We start from the raw sequence: 19,413 nt of genomic DNA, 5'->3' as shown, positions 1-19,413 counted from the left end.
GAGCATAGGCCTCAGGCCTTACTATCGATTTCCAAAAGGACCAATTGGAAGTGGGTTGCGTCTAGCGACTAAACACGACCTTTGTCTAATTAATGGTCTGACTACCTTATTTTAACTGATCCATATTAGTGGCAAAAAGTCAATTCCGTTGAACTAGTGAGGGTAAAACAAAATCACACGCGTGCCGTCAGCGTAGCTGTGTGCGCGTTCATAAGCTGGGTACTCACTTAGAAGTGTAGCTACACTTTAACGTATCAGATACGGTATCAACCTGCAAGTGGGTACGGCTCGTCCACGGTCCTCACGAGCACACTGCGAGCCGCCTTTATGTTCGCAGTGAAACCGCCACTCGGCGGGTCACTGCGAGCTTACAGCGCTCCACGCACGAGCGGCTCGCAGCGGGGGATCGTGCCTACGTACTCACTTGATACCGTATCTGATACGTTACGTGCTACACTGCTAAGTGAGTACCCAGCTATAGACTTGCACAGATATAGCTACGTCTCAGCGACGACGGTCAGCGCTGACCGTCGGTCGAGCACTGTTTCCAGCCTAAAAAGTCCGTTTTAAAGTATGAATATCAAAATACCTTTTAAAAAATGTCCGCGTCGTAAAATATCACTTTAAAAGAATAATTATTTTATATTTTTCCACCTAATGTACATTATGGAATATCTTACGCTTTTAATAAACATAGTCTGATACAGCAAAACTGTAATTCTTATATCCTATTTATTAACTTATCGAACATATAACGAAATCTACGGTATAAGTCTTCAAATGGTTAATGTGAATAAAACGATGTTCTTACATATACATACATTAAATATTAATAAAGAAATCAATATTTGGCTATTTATATTTCAAGGTTTGTGCTTAGTGTTCACGACATTAGTTCAACAGCAGAAATAATCAGACATTTCTGATTAATTCTTACAATAACGTGTAATGTGAGATTTGACACATTTTTTATGGGAAATGATAAAAGACCCTTCCCTCTGTGGGTTAGCAGCGTGAGGGAGTGTCAGACTCTTACTGACTAAAACCCATCGTGTTCCGTCGTAGACCTTTTACATACCAGGGCCGCGGTAACTCTTTCGAACAATCCCGGAGCCCCGGCCCTGGTGGGCCCCGCTGGGCTTTGCTGACTTTAGTCGTAAATCGTCGGCTTGATTATAGTCTCATCTTCTTCTGGCGTCTTATCTTCGAATATGAGCATAACTTCATGGATGCCTTTTAATCTCGTAGTTTAGAATTCTAATTCACTCTTCTTTCATGGTTCTAAGAACGCATTCTTCATTTTTGTATCAGTCTTTGTTGCTTACTCAGCGATGTGCACCATTTGTGCTCCTTTACTTCTCATTACACGAAATGCATTACACGCACTAAGTTACTCCATCGTTATATTTTTCCCATCCCTTATATTTCTACATACTGCAGACAATTTTACTATTACGGATAATATTTACGCGAAACAGTGAAACTAGTCCTTATTCCTCTGTTGAACTAAGCCGTTTCAGACAGGTTTAATGTAAAATTCGTTAGTTATGTTTAAAGGAGTAGGTAGTATTTTGGTTAAGTAACGGCCGCATACTGAAACGATACCCAATTTTCAAAACTACTCAAAAATAATCGAATCTCTGTCACATTTATATATAAACTGCAACAGAAATACTTTTAAGTAGAACTTAATATTAAGTAACGTTTTAGTATTTTGAGATAAGTTTAAAATATGAAGTTTAAAGAGTTTACGGTGTATAATTTTTTTTAAGAGTTTCAAATATTGTAAAGAGGTCAAATATCTTAAAACTAGACATGCAGACTCAGAACAGTAGTGCAAAGTTAAAAATACTTTAATTACTTAGTTAAACTTTATAAAATCACCAACCAAACAATTTAATAGAATTTGAAAAATGTTCATATTCTTTGGTACTTACCTTTTTTCTTTACCTTTGGGTATATTTTCCTTATAACATAAATCTATTTGGAAGAAATCCTACCATATTGTCAATTTTAGACTGATTCTTTACTAGCTGTTCCACGCGGTTTCCCCCGCGTCTCGAGGACACTACTTCCCATACCCAAATAAAATATATGTATCTTACTGGCTTTCGCCGGCTGTTTCAACCTTGTAACATGAGAACTACTTCCAGCACATGGATAAAAAGTAGCCTAAAAGTTATTCTGATGTATAAGTTTTATTACTGGTTATGTTTCAAAATTCATTCACTAAGTATTTGATTTGTTCTCGCGTGAAATGGTAGCAAACATACATACATGCATCCTTAGAAACTATCATATTGATAATATGAGAAAGATTTTAAAATCACCCTATATAAGAAGAATATTTTATCAGTTTTCACCAATTTTCTGCCATATCGGTTCAGCCATCCTTGAGTTTTTAATAGTGCAACCAACAAAACTTTTTTATATGCCTTCAGAAAGAAGATTAGGACTAGGTCAGATAGGCAGTCGCTCCTTGTGGCACACTGGTACTCAACTGCATCCGGTTAGACTGGAAGCCGACCCCAACATAGTTGGGAAAAAGGCTACGCAGATGATGATTTAATAGAATATTTAAAATATCTATGTATCCGTCGTCGCAACCTGTAATATAAAACTATGAACACAAGTTTGGATGTGACAACATATTTTTAACTTTGCAACACCGTAACATTCTATAACTAGACATGGATATAAAAATGGAAGTATATTGAAAAAGCTGTAAAAATTTTACTTGACATAATAAATAATTTACTTGAAAGGATTTGTTTCTAATATCAATTAATGAAAGTTCTCGCTTAACATTTTTTCGTCAAGGAACATTGTGTGAGCCGCGGCGCAGAAACCGTTTTTAAATATCCAACAGGACAACATGTTCTGATTGTGTTCGGAATTTAGCTACGGACCGCCAATATGCTGTTTTTGGGATTGGAGTAGAACAGGCGGTCAGTTTGTTTCAGGCATTTTCTTATTTTTTCAAAGGTCTAAAAAGTAAACTAAAATTAAATCATACTAAAATACAACAAAATCAGCCATGTTTAACTAATACGTATAACGTAGATCAATTTTCAAAGTCGCGATTAAAATTCACATTCACAACAGCTTTTCCAACACATTTCATAGTGAAACAATTGATCGAGTGTGCAAACTTTTTCAATTATTAAAATAACATTACCAATTAAACATTACACTCAAAATCTGTTCTTTTGCATAATTTTCAAAGACAAAACTTCTTAATGGAATCAGAAACTCACAAGGTATAAATGTTTTATTATACTAAAGCGGTTGAACCAGACTTGTGTGTGTAAGTATTAAGGTCTCTGCACACAGCGGCGCGGCGGGACGGGACGGCGACGTGACACAATGTACTAGATCGTCGCGTCGCGTCACGTCGCGTCGAGCGGGACGGCTCTGTGTGACGTCCTCCGTAATATCTAGTACATTACAACTGCTCAGTGTCGCGTCCCGTTCCGTCCCGCCGCGCCGCGTCCGCTGTGTGCAGAGACCTTTAAGTATACATGCACAGTGTGTTTGTATGGCGCTCGCTCGCGCTCAGTAGTGGTCCAGTCGCCGAGTCACACAAACACAATGTGCATATACATTTACACACACAAGTATAGCTCACCCGCTTTCGTGAGATGGAACATTTATACTAAAGGTAATTAACTATTAATATTAAGTATGGGCACATCGGATAGCAATATTTTACTATTCTCCAGAGAAATGTGCCCATTGAAGGTGAAATTCTTATAACTGCGTGACGCTTGCGGTCGATAAACACCGATTTCCATTCTATGGTAAATAGTGACAGGAATAAATTCAAACTAAAGATTACAAGTATACTACTTGCAAGTTTTAAGGCGAGATTCTACCAGTGTGCGGTATTGTGCACACAAATGTATCTTTTGGTCTACTCGCTCTAGCAAACAGTAACACATTGCGTGCAAACATTTTTCATGTCAGCGAAATTTTAACTTTTGTGAGCGAACTTCTTTGTGGAATCTCGCCGTTATGCTTGTCAATTATGCATTTTTTTTTATACGAGCTCAAGTTGGGTATATTTTTAAGCTTCTTCTTAAAATACTTTGAGATGCCAAACCTCAAACAATGCGGTTCTTTCCGGGTTGCCTCACATGCGTCACTGATAAACATGTGAATATGTGCTTAGCGAAATATTGGGCCTCCAAAACTTAAGTCCAATTGATTCGCCAAGAAAAACTAGGTTTGAACTCCAAGCCAAGATCTTAATAATGCTTTCTTTTCTCAGACATTTCCAATCCATCTTCGTTTATTGTCGTAAAATTTTCCAATTGAGATATTAGCATCCACTTATTTTCCAATATGTAATAATTATTGATCTCCATTGTGTCTTAAAAGCCTTCAAAGGTCTTCCACATTCGTTTTTCGTTTGACTTTGAAGCTCATTTTCCAATGTCTTAATTCCTCATTGTACGTGAAGTGTATTATATACGGGACGCCATCTTTGATTACGAGTTCAAATATACTACATTGTACGCATCCATACATCGAACCTATTTTTATGTACGCAAAAACCGTTTAAGCGACATCTAAGATGATCAAAAACTCTTGTATAATAACAACACATAGAAAAAATACACAGAAAAATACCCTAAAATTCGTGTGCACACTCGACCAAAGTCACAGTACGAATTATAATTAAGAACTTACGTTTGTTAGAGGTCTCGCCGTTGTCGGTTTTGGCCTTCTTGGCGCGGGTGGTCGTGGCCGAGGCTTTGGCTCCTCGTTTCTTGGGCTTCGTCTCTTCAGTCTCCATTTTTATTGGCACTTCGAATTCTAGAAAAGAAAGGGTGTTTGGTAAAGCCATAATCAAGTATACTTATAGTTGAAATAGGTTCTGCTTTCGGTTGAGGTAAAACACTGGTAGGGTTTTAAATGGAAGCACGAAACACAGTCTCAGACAAAGTATGAATCTGGATGGAGAGGGAGAAGAAGAACGTAGGATTGCTTTTTATTTCTTGATGGGAAATCATCAAATGACCCCTCCCGCTGTGTGTGCAGCGTAAGGGAGTGTCAGACTCTTACTAACTGAAACCCATCATGTTCCTTCTGAAGCCCTTTATGTACCAGGGCCGCGGTAACTCTTTAACCATCCCGCAGCCACGGTAGGTCGGAGTATTACCCGAGATGACATGAATAAGAAGGGAGTGAATGTAAGCGTTTTTGTTAGCGACCAAAAAATGTGTGTTTCAAGCACGAACAGACCAGAAGAACATTTGTGTCAGTCAGTGCTGCACATCGGTGGAACCTCGCCTTAATAATAATTACTAGCCTTCTCCCGCGGTTTCACCCGCTTTCCGTGGAAACCTCTTCATGTACCCGGATATGATATGTCATCCCAATAGTTTCGGAGCCTTTATGGTTGTTTATTACCTATATGTTTTTTTTCATAATAATGGCGTCCAAGGCAGATTCCGGCCACGGCGGCTGTTCTCATACATTAAGGAGATCAGTCTGCCGCGCAGGACATATTATAGTGCACAAGCATTTGCTTGGACACAGGTGCACTCACTATTCCTTCACTCTCATAGCGCGATGGGACGACAATCCGACACCACCGGAGAGATGACCAAGAGATTTATTCTATATAATATTAACGCGCTTTGATTAGGTCGACCTGTGTGTAACTATGTAATGCAATCTAAGGTAACTAATTTAACACCATCTTCCAAGGATCGTAGCGACATGAAAATTGGCAGCTGTATGTAGTTCTGATGACAATACAATAATATGGTACTGTCGAACTGATCCGATGGTGGAGCCGGAAGATATGAACTGGAACATCGTATTATAGTTGTGTTTGGACTTGTACAGAAGTCTTTTAATGATTTTTTGCATGTTTTAAAAGTTTTTTTAAAACTATTAATTTATTTAATAATATAGAAAAGTAGTTATAACTTACCAGGGCCTGAGAATGCGTCGTCCCCTGAACCCAGGTCATCGGAATCTTCCCCGGCTTGCAGTTCAACTTTCACTATATTAGCTGTGTAAGCAAAAATCTATGTTATTACAGGTCATTAGATGTAAATACAAAAATTATATTTTCTAACTGTAAGCATAATTTTATAATTAGCTGTTTCCCGCGGTCGCACCCGCATCCAAAGACCACTATTTCCCACAAATTGTGGTTTTTGTGTCAACTAACATTTACTCTTCATTAAATTCTACTCTGTCAACATCTGAGCAGAGTTGAATGCTTGGTCAGCAATTCCAGAAAGCAGTCACCATGGAAAGAAGCAGAAAGAATTCCAGAGTACATATTTTTATAGTAGCAGAACTATATAAATTTACTAGTTGGTGCCCGCGACTTCGCCTGCGCAGGTTTAGTATTTCGAACAATATGTTTGCAAATTGTAGCCTATGTGTTATTCTAGTGTATAAGCTATATTATTGTAAAGTTTCATTAAAATCCATTCAGTAGTTTTTGCGTGAAAGAGTAACAAACATCCATACATCCATACATACAAACTTTCGCGTTTATAATATTATAGTTCGGCCATTCAGAGAATGCGTTCCTGACACGTCGCGATTGAACTGACGACGTAACTACATTCATTGATTATTGATATAATAATGTTGTTTTAATGCTCCTCAATTGTTAAAACGGTAAACAACCAGCAAAAATACATTATTATATCAATAATCAATGAATGTAGTTACGTCGTCAGTTCAATCGCGACGTGTCAGGAACGCATTCTCTGAATGGCCGAACTATAGTAGGATATATTTGTTAGTTTGATTCTTCATTTTGCTCCCCGCACGCTTGATGCTGAATTAATTGCTCATTTTTTACATATGAATGTGTTGGCTAATCAAGAAAGAATATTATAACAGGAGAGTTCCTTTTTATTATTTGTTAATTTATTAAATGCATCTTACATAAGCATTTTATTCTATGCTTGCCTGGCAACATGGCTCTTCCGATTAAGACTGTCAGCGTCTGTGCATATTATGCATAACGTATTGTCGGTTAGATGTGAAGGAAAATTGTGAATATGTATGGAAATACAATAATCTGCGTAATGTTCCCTCACATTTACCAGCTGACAGTCAGTTTGGTTTGAACACAGCCTAAAGGCCAGTCATGGGTTGGTCATCGTAATCAAAGGATGCAACCCACCCTTAATTCAATATTTTCAATAATAATATGATTTGACTGAAGTAGTGGTGGCCTAGTGGTTAAAGAACCAACCTCTCTAGTATGAGGGCCTGGGTTTGATTCCAGGTCAGGCGAGTACCAATGCAACTTTTCTAAGTTTGTATGGACTTTCTAAGTATATCTTGGATACCAATGGCTGATAAAAAGGTGAAGGAAAACATCTTGAGGAAACCTGGACTATATAGTCTGAAATCAGCAACCCGCATTGAGCAAGCGTGGTGATTAATGCTCAATCCTTCTCCGTGTGAGTGGAGTCCTGTGCCCAGCAGTGGGACGATAAAAAGGCTGTAACATCAAGATAATTTGACTTACGTCTAAACATAGTCTTGTTCTGCAGATGTATCTTGAACTGCTCTTCAGTGTGCAGCACCTGCTTCTTGAAGTTGATGGCGTTCCGCAGCTGCGTGATGCAAACCTCGCATATGCCTCCATCTTGGCCTTGCTCGGATACTTCTAACTGTTGATAAAAAATTTTTATCTGTAGAAATGTTTTAAAGAGAGTGTTTGGTTTGTCGGTCATGTATTATTAGGAAAATTATAAATTGTAAACTATGATTGTAATTATAAACCTCTCGAGTATGAGGGTGTGGGTTTGATTCTAGATCAAGCAAGTGCAAATGCAAAGTTTGTATGTACTTTCTAAGTATATCTTACACAACAATGACTGTGTTTCGGATGGCACGTTAAACTGTAGGTCCCAGCTGTCATTTAACATCCTTGGCATTTGTTACAGGTAGTCAGAAGCCAGTAAGTCTGACAACCTCTTAGCGAGGGGTATTGGGTTGCCCAGGCATCTGGGTTGAGGAAGTCAGATAGGCATTCGCTCCTTGTAAAGCGCTGGTACTCAGCTGCATCAATTTAGACTGGAGGCTGACAACAAAATCGTTGTGGGAAATGCTTAGGAGATGATGTCAATTTTTTTTAGAGAGAGTTGTTTTGTTGGTCTTTTTATTATAATTTAAGAAGCAGCTGTTTTTCTAGTTTTACCCATGTCCCATAGAAACTACTGCTTGTATTGGGATAAAATATAGCCTATTTTACTTCGGAAGGGTATAGCTTTCCAGCAGTGAAGGATTTTTTCAAATCAGTTAAGTAGTTTGGGAGACTTAAGAGGATAAACAAACAAAAAAATGTCCCTCTTTTTTAAATTAGTTAGTATATCGACTGCAAGCAAGAAATACCTCCTATCTGACTCCGGGTGGATTTTAAAGGGGAACAATAAAACTTAATAAAATCCTTATTCCGAGGTAGGTATAATGAGATACTGAAAATCCAAGTTTTCTTTATTTACGCATAGTATTGATTAATAAAGTTTTTTGTTTTTATTTTGAATCTTAAGCTACCTTAAACCTTTTTGGTAGATACAAGTTTTTTGAAACAAAAATGTCAGATAGGAGGTATTGTTTGCTTGCAGTCGATATGTACATTAGTAGTGTTCTTGATTCTTTGTTCAATAAGGTCAAATAAGATAGATATTAATTACATGGTGTGTTTATTACCTATTAACAGTTAAAGAGGTGGTAAACCATAAAATAAAAATTATGTACAGACAAGTCAACGAAAAATATGTACAGACTTCAATGGAAATAAGACAATAGAGACCCTTTGTTTTATTGATTTGGTCTATTTTACTAAGAATTAGGTTTCTAACTATATTAAGTCGTTGACAACATGATTTTTACGAAAGATACGCATGAAGTACTACTTATTAGTAGAGATGGGTAACTCAGGAGTGATAGATAAAAAAGATATGTATCTTTCCGTTCTTATCACTCACTCTTTGTATCAGTTCAAATCCGAATGTATTAGTGTATCTTTAACAACTCATTCAATCTGTCGTCCGTTTGTTTCTGTGTTGCACTCACACACACAGCGTTGAGCGGCTGGCGTCACGGTTTCTCATCGGAAAGTCCAGACATCTCTTTCGCACTTCCCTACTTAGAATGTTCTGTCTCACTTTCTCGATACCGAGAATAAGTGTTTGACCATTATTTTAATTTATTTATTCTATTTACACGGCTTTAACAGCCAATTACATAAATCGTAAACTTAAAATGAAAAATAGAAACTTAAAAATAAAAAAATAAACTTAAAAATATTATAAACTGATATACGAATCTATCTATCCTAAACGAATCTATCACTCTTAGTTCGTACTGATTTAGTGATACGTTGGATTGAATTGAACGAAGCGAGTCACTCTGAGCAACAGTACAATGTCACTCGCGGATTCGAAAGGATATAGAGATACAAAAGAGTGATACATATCCCAGTGATCAAAAGATACATATCAATCTTTTCTTTTCAATGATACGTTTTTCCCATGTCTACTTATTAGCCGCAAAAACCCAATTATTGGCTGCCATACTCTTTTTCTATAGCAACCGGACAAAGTAAATAAGAATCGCAGTTTATATTCTGTTATGTGATTTTAAGATGAACTTTGAATATCAGATACTGCAAAAATATGTGAGTTGAAGTGTTTGGATATCTTTTCAAAGTTTACAACGGCCTGTAACTTACGTTTATGTCGAAACAATCTCTCAACATGTCGGAATATATCTCTTCTTCGCCCATCCAATGATATGTGCTTTTAACGTCTTTGAACGCACCCTCCGAAGCACAACACCGGCACATGCCGTTATTCACTGAAGTCTCCATATTGTTTATCGTCACTTTTCTATCATTTACACATAAAAATCTTACATTTATTTGGAAAAAAGCTATAGGACGCTACGACTTCGAAGCTCCGCCATTTTCTAAAGTTTTTTGTCAATCTGATTTCGTTTGGAAATGGGTTGAAGGCAAAGGTGAAAGAAAGCAAACAGCCAAGTATGTAAAATTGTTGAGCTAATGAGCTAACAAACTATCACAAATGTCCTTATATTTTAGATGGTTAGTGTTGAAATTTTTTGTTTAAAAATACATTTATCTTAAAAAATACAAGTAATTTTAAACCAGCCATTTTTTTTACGATAAATGCCAAAAAACACGAAGGAAAAAAAAGAAAAACAATTTGACATAACAGCTGTCATTTTGCATTCCAAACATAATTTTAAGATCATGAGCCTCGCTGCTCAACAAAGACGGATACGTAAAAAAAGACGGATATTGCAATAAAGCATAGGAGTAAATAGGACAGACACAAAAATTCAAAACAAAATTACGACGCTTTACGTCTGGAACGCACTCTGTCATTAATCAACAGTCCGTTCTGTGGGTCGTACTTGTAGATAAAAATAATAATTAATTGTATTGTATATTAGTTAAAATTACGAAAAAACGTGTTAAGTGAGCCTAACGCCATGCCCTACGGTGACCTGTGCCGCTGCTGCCTGTTGCGACCTCCTGACAGAGGCTTGAAGACCCAGTATTCAATGGTGGGAAAGTCAGAAGTTTATGCTGATATGCTTAAGGAATGCTTTGAAATTCAGGTAAAAACTCCTTTAAGACCAACCTTTTTAAGTGCTGTTGATAAGCTAGAACTATTTTTATAATCTTAATCAAATACTTTTGCTTCAAAAACTATTTTAAGAATAAAAAAGCAGTCTTAACTCACTGTGTTCATAACATACAATTTCTGATGATTATGACCCCAATTTTAATAAATAAAATAGTTTAATGATTGATTTTGTCCACTCGTGACCAAAGGGCTGGCCTATACTTCGGTCAAAGGATATGCATTGCCATCCAGCGTGGCAATGCAGCCAGCCTTTTGGGCACGATCCCAGCTGACAGCGATGCGGATGAATATTTTGATACTTAGTTTCCCTATAATAAGATCATTTTGTAAAACTATTGAATAAAATAAAAACCGGTTGAAATCATTATCGTTTAATGATGTTTATTTAGTGTTCAGATTAGTAATGTTACAGTTTCTTTAATCTTGAATGTTATGCTGGTTTTTGCCTTATTCTATATTAAACTCACTACTTGTATCTACATGCAGTTAGAATTCACACTTTTTGTCCATTAATCTTGAAGGATAACTTCAACGTTTTACTTCTTCAATTTCAAAATAACACATCAAAACAATTTTTTATTTTCAAAATATAATATAATAAAGTCTAAACTAGTCTGGCTAAACTCACAGATAAGGAAAGTCTTAGAAAAGTAATTCCCCATAGATATAGTGGGTTTTTTATTTTTATTGTGATTACTAGGAGTTATTTTTTTGTGTTGTAAATATCTATGTATATAACTATGTCAATAATTAAACTGCTTGAGGCTTCTTTCTTGCTATATTTCAGAATTCAAAATAAATACAGTTAAAAATTACCCATATGACTATCTAATATATCTTTAATAATTTCAAGGCCAGAATGAATCAATTAAGTATTTGATAATCAATGTAGCAAGCAATCTGGTTATTTTAAATTTTGAAGCCATTTCCAAAAAAAGTGTTTAGATTTTTATATGTATTTTTTTTATCTGAAACCCGATAAAATAATAATAAAAACATGGATAGAGATCATATAGGTTGTACGAGATAAATATTTTTTGTATAATGTCTTTAAATATCTGACTTCATAAAGCTTGTTCACAGACGGACAAACAATACAGTATTAGTACTGGTTGTCCATTTTGTCACTTTCACAACAGTATTATAAAGTAGGAGTTTCTTGCCCGTTCTTCTCTATAGGAAGCTACTTTTGGAATGGGCAACTAGAATCAAACTTATTTATATTTTTTGATGCTCATAAGTGCTTGTAAAGGCCTAAATGAAATAAATGATTTGACTTTGACTTGAAATATTCAACAAAATACCTAAGTCTATTAAACAGCTACCGCTTTCAAAATTTAAATTTCATTTAAAAAAATATTTAATAGAAAACTGTTTTTATAATGTTAACGAATTTTTAAATAAGTAATACCAATCTAGTCTATATCTTAGTTTAATTTACTTTTCATATTTTTTAAATTATTTCATTATCTTTTATTTAACTTTTGTACGCCCTTGTGGGCAAAACATGCTAGAACTTTGATTTTTTTATGTAACACCCTGCTTTGCAAACCTGTTTGTACTGCATACTCATGTTTTGAACAAATAAACAATCTTTTATCTTTGCCTTGTTTCAGATGTCATGTACAGAAGAGAACGAGATGGGTATATGTGAGATTTGTGTCACTCGGCTGCGGGATGCCAGTGACTTCAAACTACAAGTCCAACAGTGCCAGAAACAGTTTATGACTCAATTAAAAGGTTTTACTGTTAAAGGTATGGATATTTATAAGTTTCTTACCAGTTCTCTTAGACTGTTACAGCCCTTTTTATCGTCCCACTGCTGGGCTGCGGCCTCCTCTCACACGGAGAAGGATTGCCGTCCCATCGTGCTTTGAGAGTGAAGGAATAGTGAGTGCACCTGTCCAAGCAAATGCTTGTGCACTATAATATGTCCTGTGCAGTTGGCTGATTGGGTAGGAGGACATTATCGTCGTTTGGTCCTTGAGGGCTCCGAAACTACTTTATGGATATAAAACTTTCATTGTTGGGAAGCCGCACTATCCCCTAAGACATGGATAACATTGCGTGGAACAGCTAATATTTTTAGGGTTCCGTTCCCAAAGGGTAAAACGGGACCCTATTGTTTTCGCTCCTCTGTCCGTCTGTCACCAGGCTGTATCTCATGAACCGTGATAGTTAGAGAGTTGAAATTTTCACAGATGTTTATTTCTGCCGCTATAACAACAAATACTGAAAACTAGAATATAATAAATATTTTGGGGGGCTCCCATACAACAACCGTGGTTTTTTTGCTCATATTGGCTTTGGTACGGAACCCTTCGTGCGTGAGTCCGACTCGCACTTGGCCGGTTTTTTATTATTTCGATTGAATCAAAGTAAAGCACATTATTTATTTTTTCAGATGAAACAAGTCCAAAGGTGAAGGAAGAATATTTAGATTTGGATGATGACAATGACATATATTTCTTGGGTAAGTTTTTTTTTGTCATTAAAACCTCTTTATCTATACTAATATTATAAAGAGGAAAACTTTGTTTGTTTGTTTGGTTGTAATGAATAGGCTCAAAAACTACTGGACCGTTTTTAAAAATTCTTTCACCATTCGAAAGCTACATTATCCACGAGTAACATAGGCTATATTTTGTCCCGGTGCGGGCAGTAGTTCCCACGGGACGCGGGTGTAACCAGGGGAAAACGGCTAGTAATGTATAAACATAAAAGTATAATATTTCAAATTATTTGCCTAGCCTTTTCCCAAATGTGTTGGGGTCGGCTTCCAGGCAAAAGGGATGCAGCTGACTACCAGTGTTTTATATACAGCAACTGCTTATTTGATCTCAATATCTAAGGGGTAGGACTGGTCAATAGACATTCACACGACTGCCAAGGATGTTCAATGACAGCCGGGACCTACAGTTTATCTTGCCATCCGAAACACAGTCATTGGTGTTTAAGATATACTTAGAAAGTACATACAAACTTAGAAAAGTTGCATTGGTACTTGCCTGACCTTGAATCGAACCCACGCTCTCATACTTGAGAGGTTGGCTCTTGACCCAATAGGCCACGACGACTCTTTTTAAAGAAAGTTCCATTAAAAAAAAGTCTCTCCACAGAACTTAAAGAGGAAGCCTCCGATGGTTTCGAGTTGAAGGACGACGATGACGACAAGAAGTTGGCTGAGATGTTCGGCTTCACTGACGTCACTGTGAAGAGGACCTCCGACAGGCGCCGGACTAAGAAACGACTGCTGCTTGACAACGGACGTAATGGTAAGTCATATTTGACGACCTCGATGGCGCAATGGTCACCATGCCGGACTGCCGAACCTGAGGTCCCGGGTTCGATTCCCGGCTCGGTCGTGTCCCAATACCCCTTGGTAAGACTGGTGTCAGACTTACTGGCTTCTGACTACCCGTAACGACTGCTAAGGATGTTCAATGACGGCGGCTCTTCACTCCGTAGCATAAAACGAAGTCGTTTTTTCTGTCCCTTGTATCCCCCAGTCCCTTCATCATCAGCCTATAGCAGTCCACTGCTGGACATAGGCCTCTCCAAGTGCACGCCACTAAGATCGATTTTCGGCTGCTCGCATCCAGCTCCTGCCAGCCGTCTTGCGCAAGTCATCACTCCATCGTGCCTGAGGACGTCCTACACTACGTTTGCCGAGGCGTGGTCTCCACTCTAGAACTCGTTTACCTCAACGGTTATCGGTTCTTCGGCTAATATGGCCAGCCCACTGCCACTTCAGCTTGCTGATTCGGTGGGCTATGTCGATGACTTTGGTTCTCTGACGGATTACCTCATTTCTGATGCGATCCCTCAGAGAAATGCCAAGCATAGCTCTTTCCATAGCCCGCTGAGCGTCTTTAAACTTGTGGACCAGCCGTACCGACAGTGTCCACGTTTCGGCTCCGTAAGTCATGACAGGTAGGACGCACTGATTGAAGACTTTTGTCTTTAGGCACTGTGGGATCGACGATGTTAGGACTCGACGTAGCTTCCCAAATGCAGCCCAACCCAACTGAATTCTCCTATTCACCTCGTCCTCAAAGTTGTTTCTACCTAACTGCAATGTCTGCCCGAGGTATACATATTTCCGAACAACTTCGAGAACGGCGCCGTGTATCGCAATCGGTTCCGGTAGAACATGTTCATTGAACATGACCTTGGTTTTGTCCAAGTTCATCCGTAGGCCGATGCGTAGAGAAGATTCAGCCAGGTCGTTCAGCATCTGTTGTAGGTCCTGCAGCGTTTCCGCCATGATGACGATATCGTCAGCAAATCGTAAGTGAGAGATGTGTTCGCCATTGATGTTGATGCCGCGTCCTTTCCAGTTCAGCGTCTTGAACATATCCTCCATTGCATTAGTGAACAGTTTCGGGGAAATAACATCCCCTTGTCTCACTCCTCGATGCAACGGTATGGGCCTTGTTTGCTGATTCTGTACTTGGACCGACATTGTAGTGGCTTCGTAGAGACATCTCATCACTTGGATGTATCGCCAATCTACTTGACAACGCTGCAGGGACTCCAAAACAGACCAGATTTCAACCGAGTCAAAGGCCTTCTCATAGTCCACAAATGCTAGATACAGGGGCTGATTATACTCTTCGGTCTTCTGTATAATCTGCCGCACTGTGTGGATGTGGTCTATGGTGCCGTATCCGCTCCGAAACCCAGCCTGCTCCGGTGGTTGGAATTCGTCGAGTCTCCGCGCAAGTCGGTTCGTGATCACTCTTGAGAACAGCTTATATACGTGGCTTAGGAGGGAAATGGGTCGATAGTTCTTCAGCTGGGTTTTGTCTCCCTTTTTGAAGAACAGGACGACAACACTCCTACTCCACGCCTCTAGAGTTCTCCCTTCGAAAAGAACGGCATTAAAAAGCTTCTGGAGCTCCCCCAGTACGGGCTTACCTCCCGCTTTTAATAGCTCTGTTGTAATGCCATCCTCGCCAGGGGCTTTTCCATTTTTAAGCTGTCTCAGAGCGATCTCGATTTCGCCACTGCTGACTTCTGGCAGGTCTTCGGTGAAATGGCGTGTTAATGTGGCTCTAGAATCCTCATTTCCGGGATCAGGTCGAGATGCATGCGATGCGTATAACCGGCCATAGAAATTTTCCACTTCCGAAAGGACTGCCGGTACCGAAGAAACGACTTCTCCACTTGTTGTGGTCAGCTTCGTCAAGTGGCTTCTTCCAAGAGATTGTACGAACACCTTTGACCCCCGATTCTGCTCAATTGCTCTTTCAATGAGCCCAAATCCCTTAATAATTGCCCAGTCCCTTAGTACCCTTAAATTACGCTACCGATTTTCATGATATTTTCTTCTTTTTCATTGATTTTTTACCGACTTCCAATAAAAAGTCTTTCTTCACAGAGCTGAAAGAGGAAGTCTCAGATGACTTCGGCTTTAACGATGATGATGACGACAAGAAGTTGGCGGAAATGTTCGGAATAAAGCGGAAGAATAAGAAACGGCTGCTGCTTGACAATGGACTCAATGGTAAGTTGAAAAAAAAATCTGATCGTCGATTCGTCCTCGCTTAATCTCAGTGACCGTTAGCACTATAGAGCTGAAATTAAGTACCAATGCGTATGTCAATCATGCCGAAAAAGTGCAAAAAGAAAAATTATTTATAAGGCTACGCCCCCTACATAGGGCTGCCATCTCGAATTTCACCAAACCTGGACATACGTTAAAAAACCCGAACATTTTTAACCCATTTACTATTAGCATATACTTACATTCAATGAGGTGCTTCCTTACATGAAAAGTGTTCGGGCTTTCAAATCACCGATTTGACCAATCGTTATAGTTAAATAGTGCAACTCACCTGGATGATAAAAATAATCTTCTACGAATCTAAATACTACAAACATCAAGAACATTGATGGAAGGTTCTTCTAACCTACAGACAGACATGTGTTGCTGGGGAGTTTGTTGCGCCACTTCTTCCCAGCACAAACACATAGGAAGTGGTGAAGGGGCTGTCTTTTGTATTTTTTTTGACGTTCAAAAAGTGCTGTTTTGCAGCCAAGTTTGACTAAATGATTTTTGATTTTGAACTTTCCAGACTTAAACCCGAAGTCTCGTATAAAGTTATCTCTCCATGTCGGGCAGTCGCGGTTACTAGCGAGTCCGCGACGCGACGGCGTGTCGGACGCCAAGAAGTACCGCGCTAATGTAGAAGCGCTGTTGAAGTATTCTAACTGCACGCCTTTTGGGACTAAGACTATAGCTGGTAAGAATATGTACATTATTTAATATTTTAATAGCTAAAAATAAAACGTGGTAGCCTACCTAGTGGGTAAAGAACCAATCTCTCAAGTATGAGGGCGTGGGTTCGATTCCAGGTCAGGCAAGTACGAATGCCACTTTTCTAAGTTTGTATGTACTTCCTTAGCATATTTTAGACATCAATGACTGTGTTTCGGATGGCACGTTAAATTGTTGGTCCTGGCTGTCATTGAACATCTTTGGCAGTCGTAACAGGTAGTCAGAAGCCAGAAAGTCTGACAATCAGTCTTAACAAGGGATATTGGGACCCCAACTTAGTTGAGAAAAGCTAGGCAGATGATAACTTGATAGGTTGACTTGGGCAAAAACTGTAGCTATCAAAATTTACATACCTACTTACTAAAATATATTTTCTTTCCAGGAATCCTATGTGCCTACTGCAAAACGACCTACAAAGACCTACCTCATTTACGAACACATTTACAGGAAGAGCATAAATCCGACAGCCTCATAGACAACATGAGAATGGACAAAAACAATCTATCTATCAAGATGGACATTACAGACTTAACCTGCAATCTATGCCAAGCAAATATCAACACTATAGCTAATCTAAAAGAGCATTTAATTAAAGAACATGATAAAAAATTGTATACCGATGTCAATGATTATATTTTAGAGTTTAAGCTGACAGACGGTGAGATTCTAAACTGTGCCCTCTGCAATTCAACTTATGAAACTTTCAAAATGCTGTTACAACACATGAACGGACATTACAGGAACTATATTTGTGAAATATGTGATCTAGGATTTATAAATAAACATAAATTAAAAGGTCACCAACGGACACATGAGATTGGCAATTTTAACTGTTCGTTCTGTGATAAAGTTTTTACTACTCGGGTTAGGAAGTTGTGTCATGAGAAATACACACATAATTCCGGTGCTAGGTACACTACAAACTGTCCACATTGTGATCAGTCGTTTACAAGTTACTATAGGCGAAACAGACACATGGCCGTTGAACATAACACAGCAGCCGCTACATACAAATGTAATATTTGTGTCAAATCTTTTATTTTGAAGTCTAAATTAACTTCTCATATTAAGAAAGTACATTTAATGGAGAGGAATCATATTTGTTCGGAGTGTGGTCAAGGGTTTTTTATCAAGCAATCTTTGGATGAACATATGGTCAAGCATAACGGAGAACGAGTTTTCAAATGTACCGTTTGTACTAAAGCCTACGCCAGAAAGAAAACTTTGAGGGAACATATGAGAATTCACAATAATGATAGGAGGTTCAAATGTGGGATTTGTGCGTTGGCTTTCGTTCAGAAATGTAGTCTGAAAAGTCATATGTTGTCTAATCATAGTATGACGTTAGCTGAGTATGAGAATACTAGGTCAGAAGTTAGTCCGTAGCGAAGACTAGAAAGCTCTTAATGATATATTGGTAAAAAAAAATTAAGTATAGGTACCCCATTTGAGCCCGCACTTAATTAAAGATGAACAGTCTTGAGATGAATTCTGAGTGCTGATTCCGAGTTTTGTAAGTTTACGCGCTCGATACGTAATTATAACTTGGCTGAAGTAAAGAGTTCTATACTACATCACATGATTAGAAGCACGTTCATTCATTTTTCCAGATAATGACGTTTACTATTTCGCAAGTGAGCGCGTTTATAGTACAACCAAGTACCGATGACAGCCTTTACGAAATAAACATGTCAAAAATGAATACTACGTAATTAAGTTGTATGATAATTTACGCATCGAGAAAGTTCACTTGCAAAACTCGCACTAGGTACCCTGATTAAAAACTCAGTTTAGTAAAATGCGAGAAAAAATCTATGTAAAAACGGTAATAACAATTGAATTAATATTTTTTGCAGTGGTTAATTTGTTTATATGTATTTGTGTAAAAAGTCCTTTCAAGATTGTTTACCTTTAGTTAAATACCTACTCAAATAGAGTATACATACAGACGCCAGCAGGTCAACCTACCCGAATCTGTCAAATGTTACCAATCGAACATTTACCTGCCACTATTGTGATAAGGTTGAACATCTATTGAACACATTTGACAGATTGAGGTAAGCTGATGTGCTGTCTGTATCTCTGGATAAGTTTTGCATATCATTATAGAACAAACTCCTTAGCCACGAGAAATGTCTTGTGGTGTTCCACAGGGTTCGATTTTTGGGCCACTTCTGTAGAACATCTGTATGACTGATGACTGTATTTGTGTGCCAGGACCGCAGTAACTCTTTCGAACAACCCATTAAGATAAATTTCTTCTAATTTTTCATAAATTTCGGTATGTATATGTGTTTGCAAGACTCGGCGAATCGACCACTAATGACCGCGAGCTTACCCATACAAACGCAATGTGCATGTACATTTACTCACACGAGCATGGCTCACCCGCTTTCGTGAGATAAAACATCTATGTCATATTATGTAATATACTTTTAAACATTTATACGGATGGGTAAAATAAAA

The 19,413-nt window shown here is 38.2% G+C and overlaps 2 protein-coding genes across 13 annotated transcripts in view; one reads left to right on the top strand and one right to left on the bottom strand.

Moving 5' to 3' along the window:
- Positions 1-9,977, bottom strand: part of LOC124644162 (zinc finger protein 260-like) — a 41,508-nt gene extending 31,531 nt beyond the window's left edge. For all 12 annotated transcript variants that reach the window (XR_006986016.1, XM_047183410.1, XM_047183407.1 and 9 more), the window contains exons 1-4: positions 9,725-9,977; positions 7,514-7,658; positions 5,945-6,025; positions 4,693-4,818 (exon numbers count right to left, since the gene is read on the bottom strand). Coding sequence is in view for 11 of the 12 variants with exons in the window: in XM_047183410.1 (XP_047039366.1) it covers positions 4,693-4,818; positions 5,945-6,025; positions 7,514-7,658; positions 9,725-9,862 (490 nt within the window). In the remaining variant the exon portion in view is untranslated. The remainder of the gene's footprint in view (positions 1-4,692; positions 4,819-5,944; positions 6,026-7,513; positions 7,659-9,724) is intronic.
- A 94-nt stretch (positions 9,978-10,071) lies between these two features.
- LOC124644161 (zinc finger protein 615-like) lies at positions 10,072-18,715 on the top strand. Its single transcript, XM_047183397.1, has 7 exons — positions 10,072-10,635; positions 12,281-12,419; positions 13,069-13,137; positions 13,784-13,939; positions 16,048-16,173; positions 16,745-16,912; positions 17,330-18,715. The coding sequence occupies exons 1-7, from the start codon at positions 10,507-10,509 to the stop codon at positions 18,331-18,333; spliced, it is 1,791 nt and encodes a 596-aa protein (XP_047039353.1). The 5' UTR covers positions 10,072-10,506; the 3' UTR covers positions 18,334-18,715.
- Positions 18,716-19,413: the final 698 nt, after the last annotated feature.

This window comes from Helicoverpa zea, chromosome 29 (genome assembly GCF_022581195.2).
Source record: "Helicoverpa zea isolate HzStark_Cry1AcR chromosome 29, ilHelZeax1.1, whole genome shotgun sequence".
Lineage (NCBI taxonomy): Eukaryota > Metazoa > Arthropoda > Insecta > Lepidoptera > Noctuidae > Helicoverpa > Helicoverpa zea.
This window is presented reverse-complemented; position numbering and strand designations above follow the sequence as displayed.

What these genes read in the sequence shown, in the direction of transcription:
- LOC124644161 (XM_047183397.1), top strand. Translation starts at nt 10,507, where the DNA reads ATGCCCTACGGTGACCTGTGCCGCTGCTGCCTGTTGCGACCTCCTGAC. An exon ending in CAATGACATATATTTCTTGG is followed by an intron (nt 13,138 to 13,783) that starts GTAAGTTTTTTT and finishes GTCTCTCCACAG; the next exon opens with AACTTAAAGAGGAAGCCTCC. An exon ending in TGGGACTAAGACTATAGCTG is followed by an intron (nt 16,913 to 17,329) that starts GTAAGAATATGT and finishes TTTTCTTTCCAG; the next exon opens with GAATCCTATGTGCCTACTGC.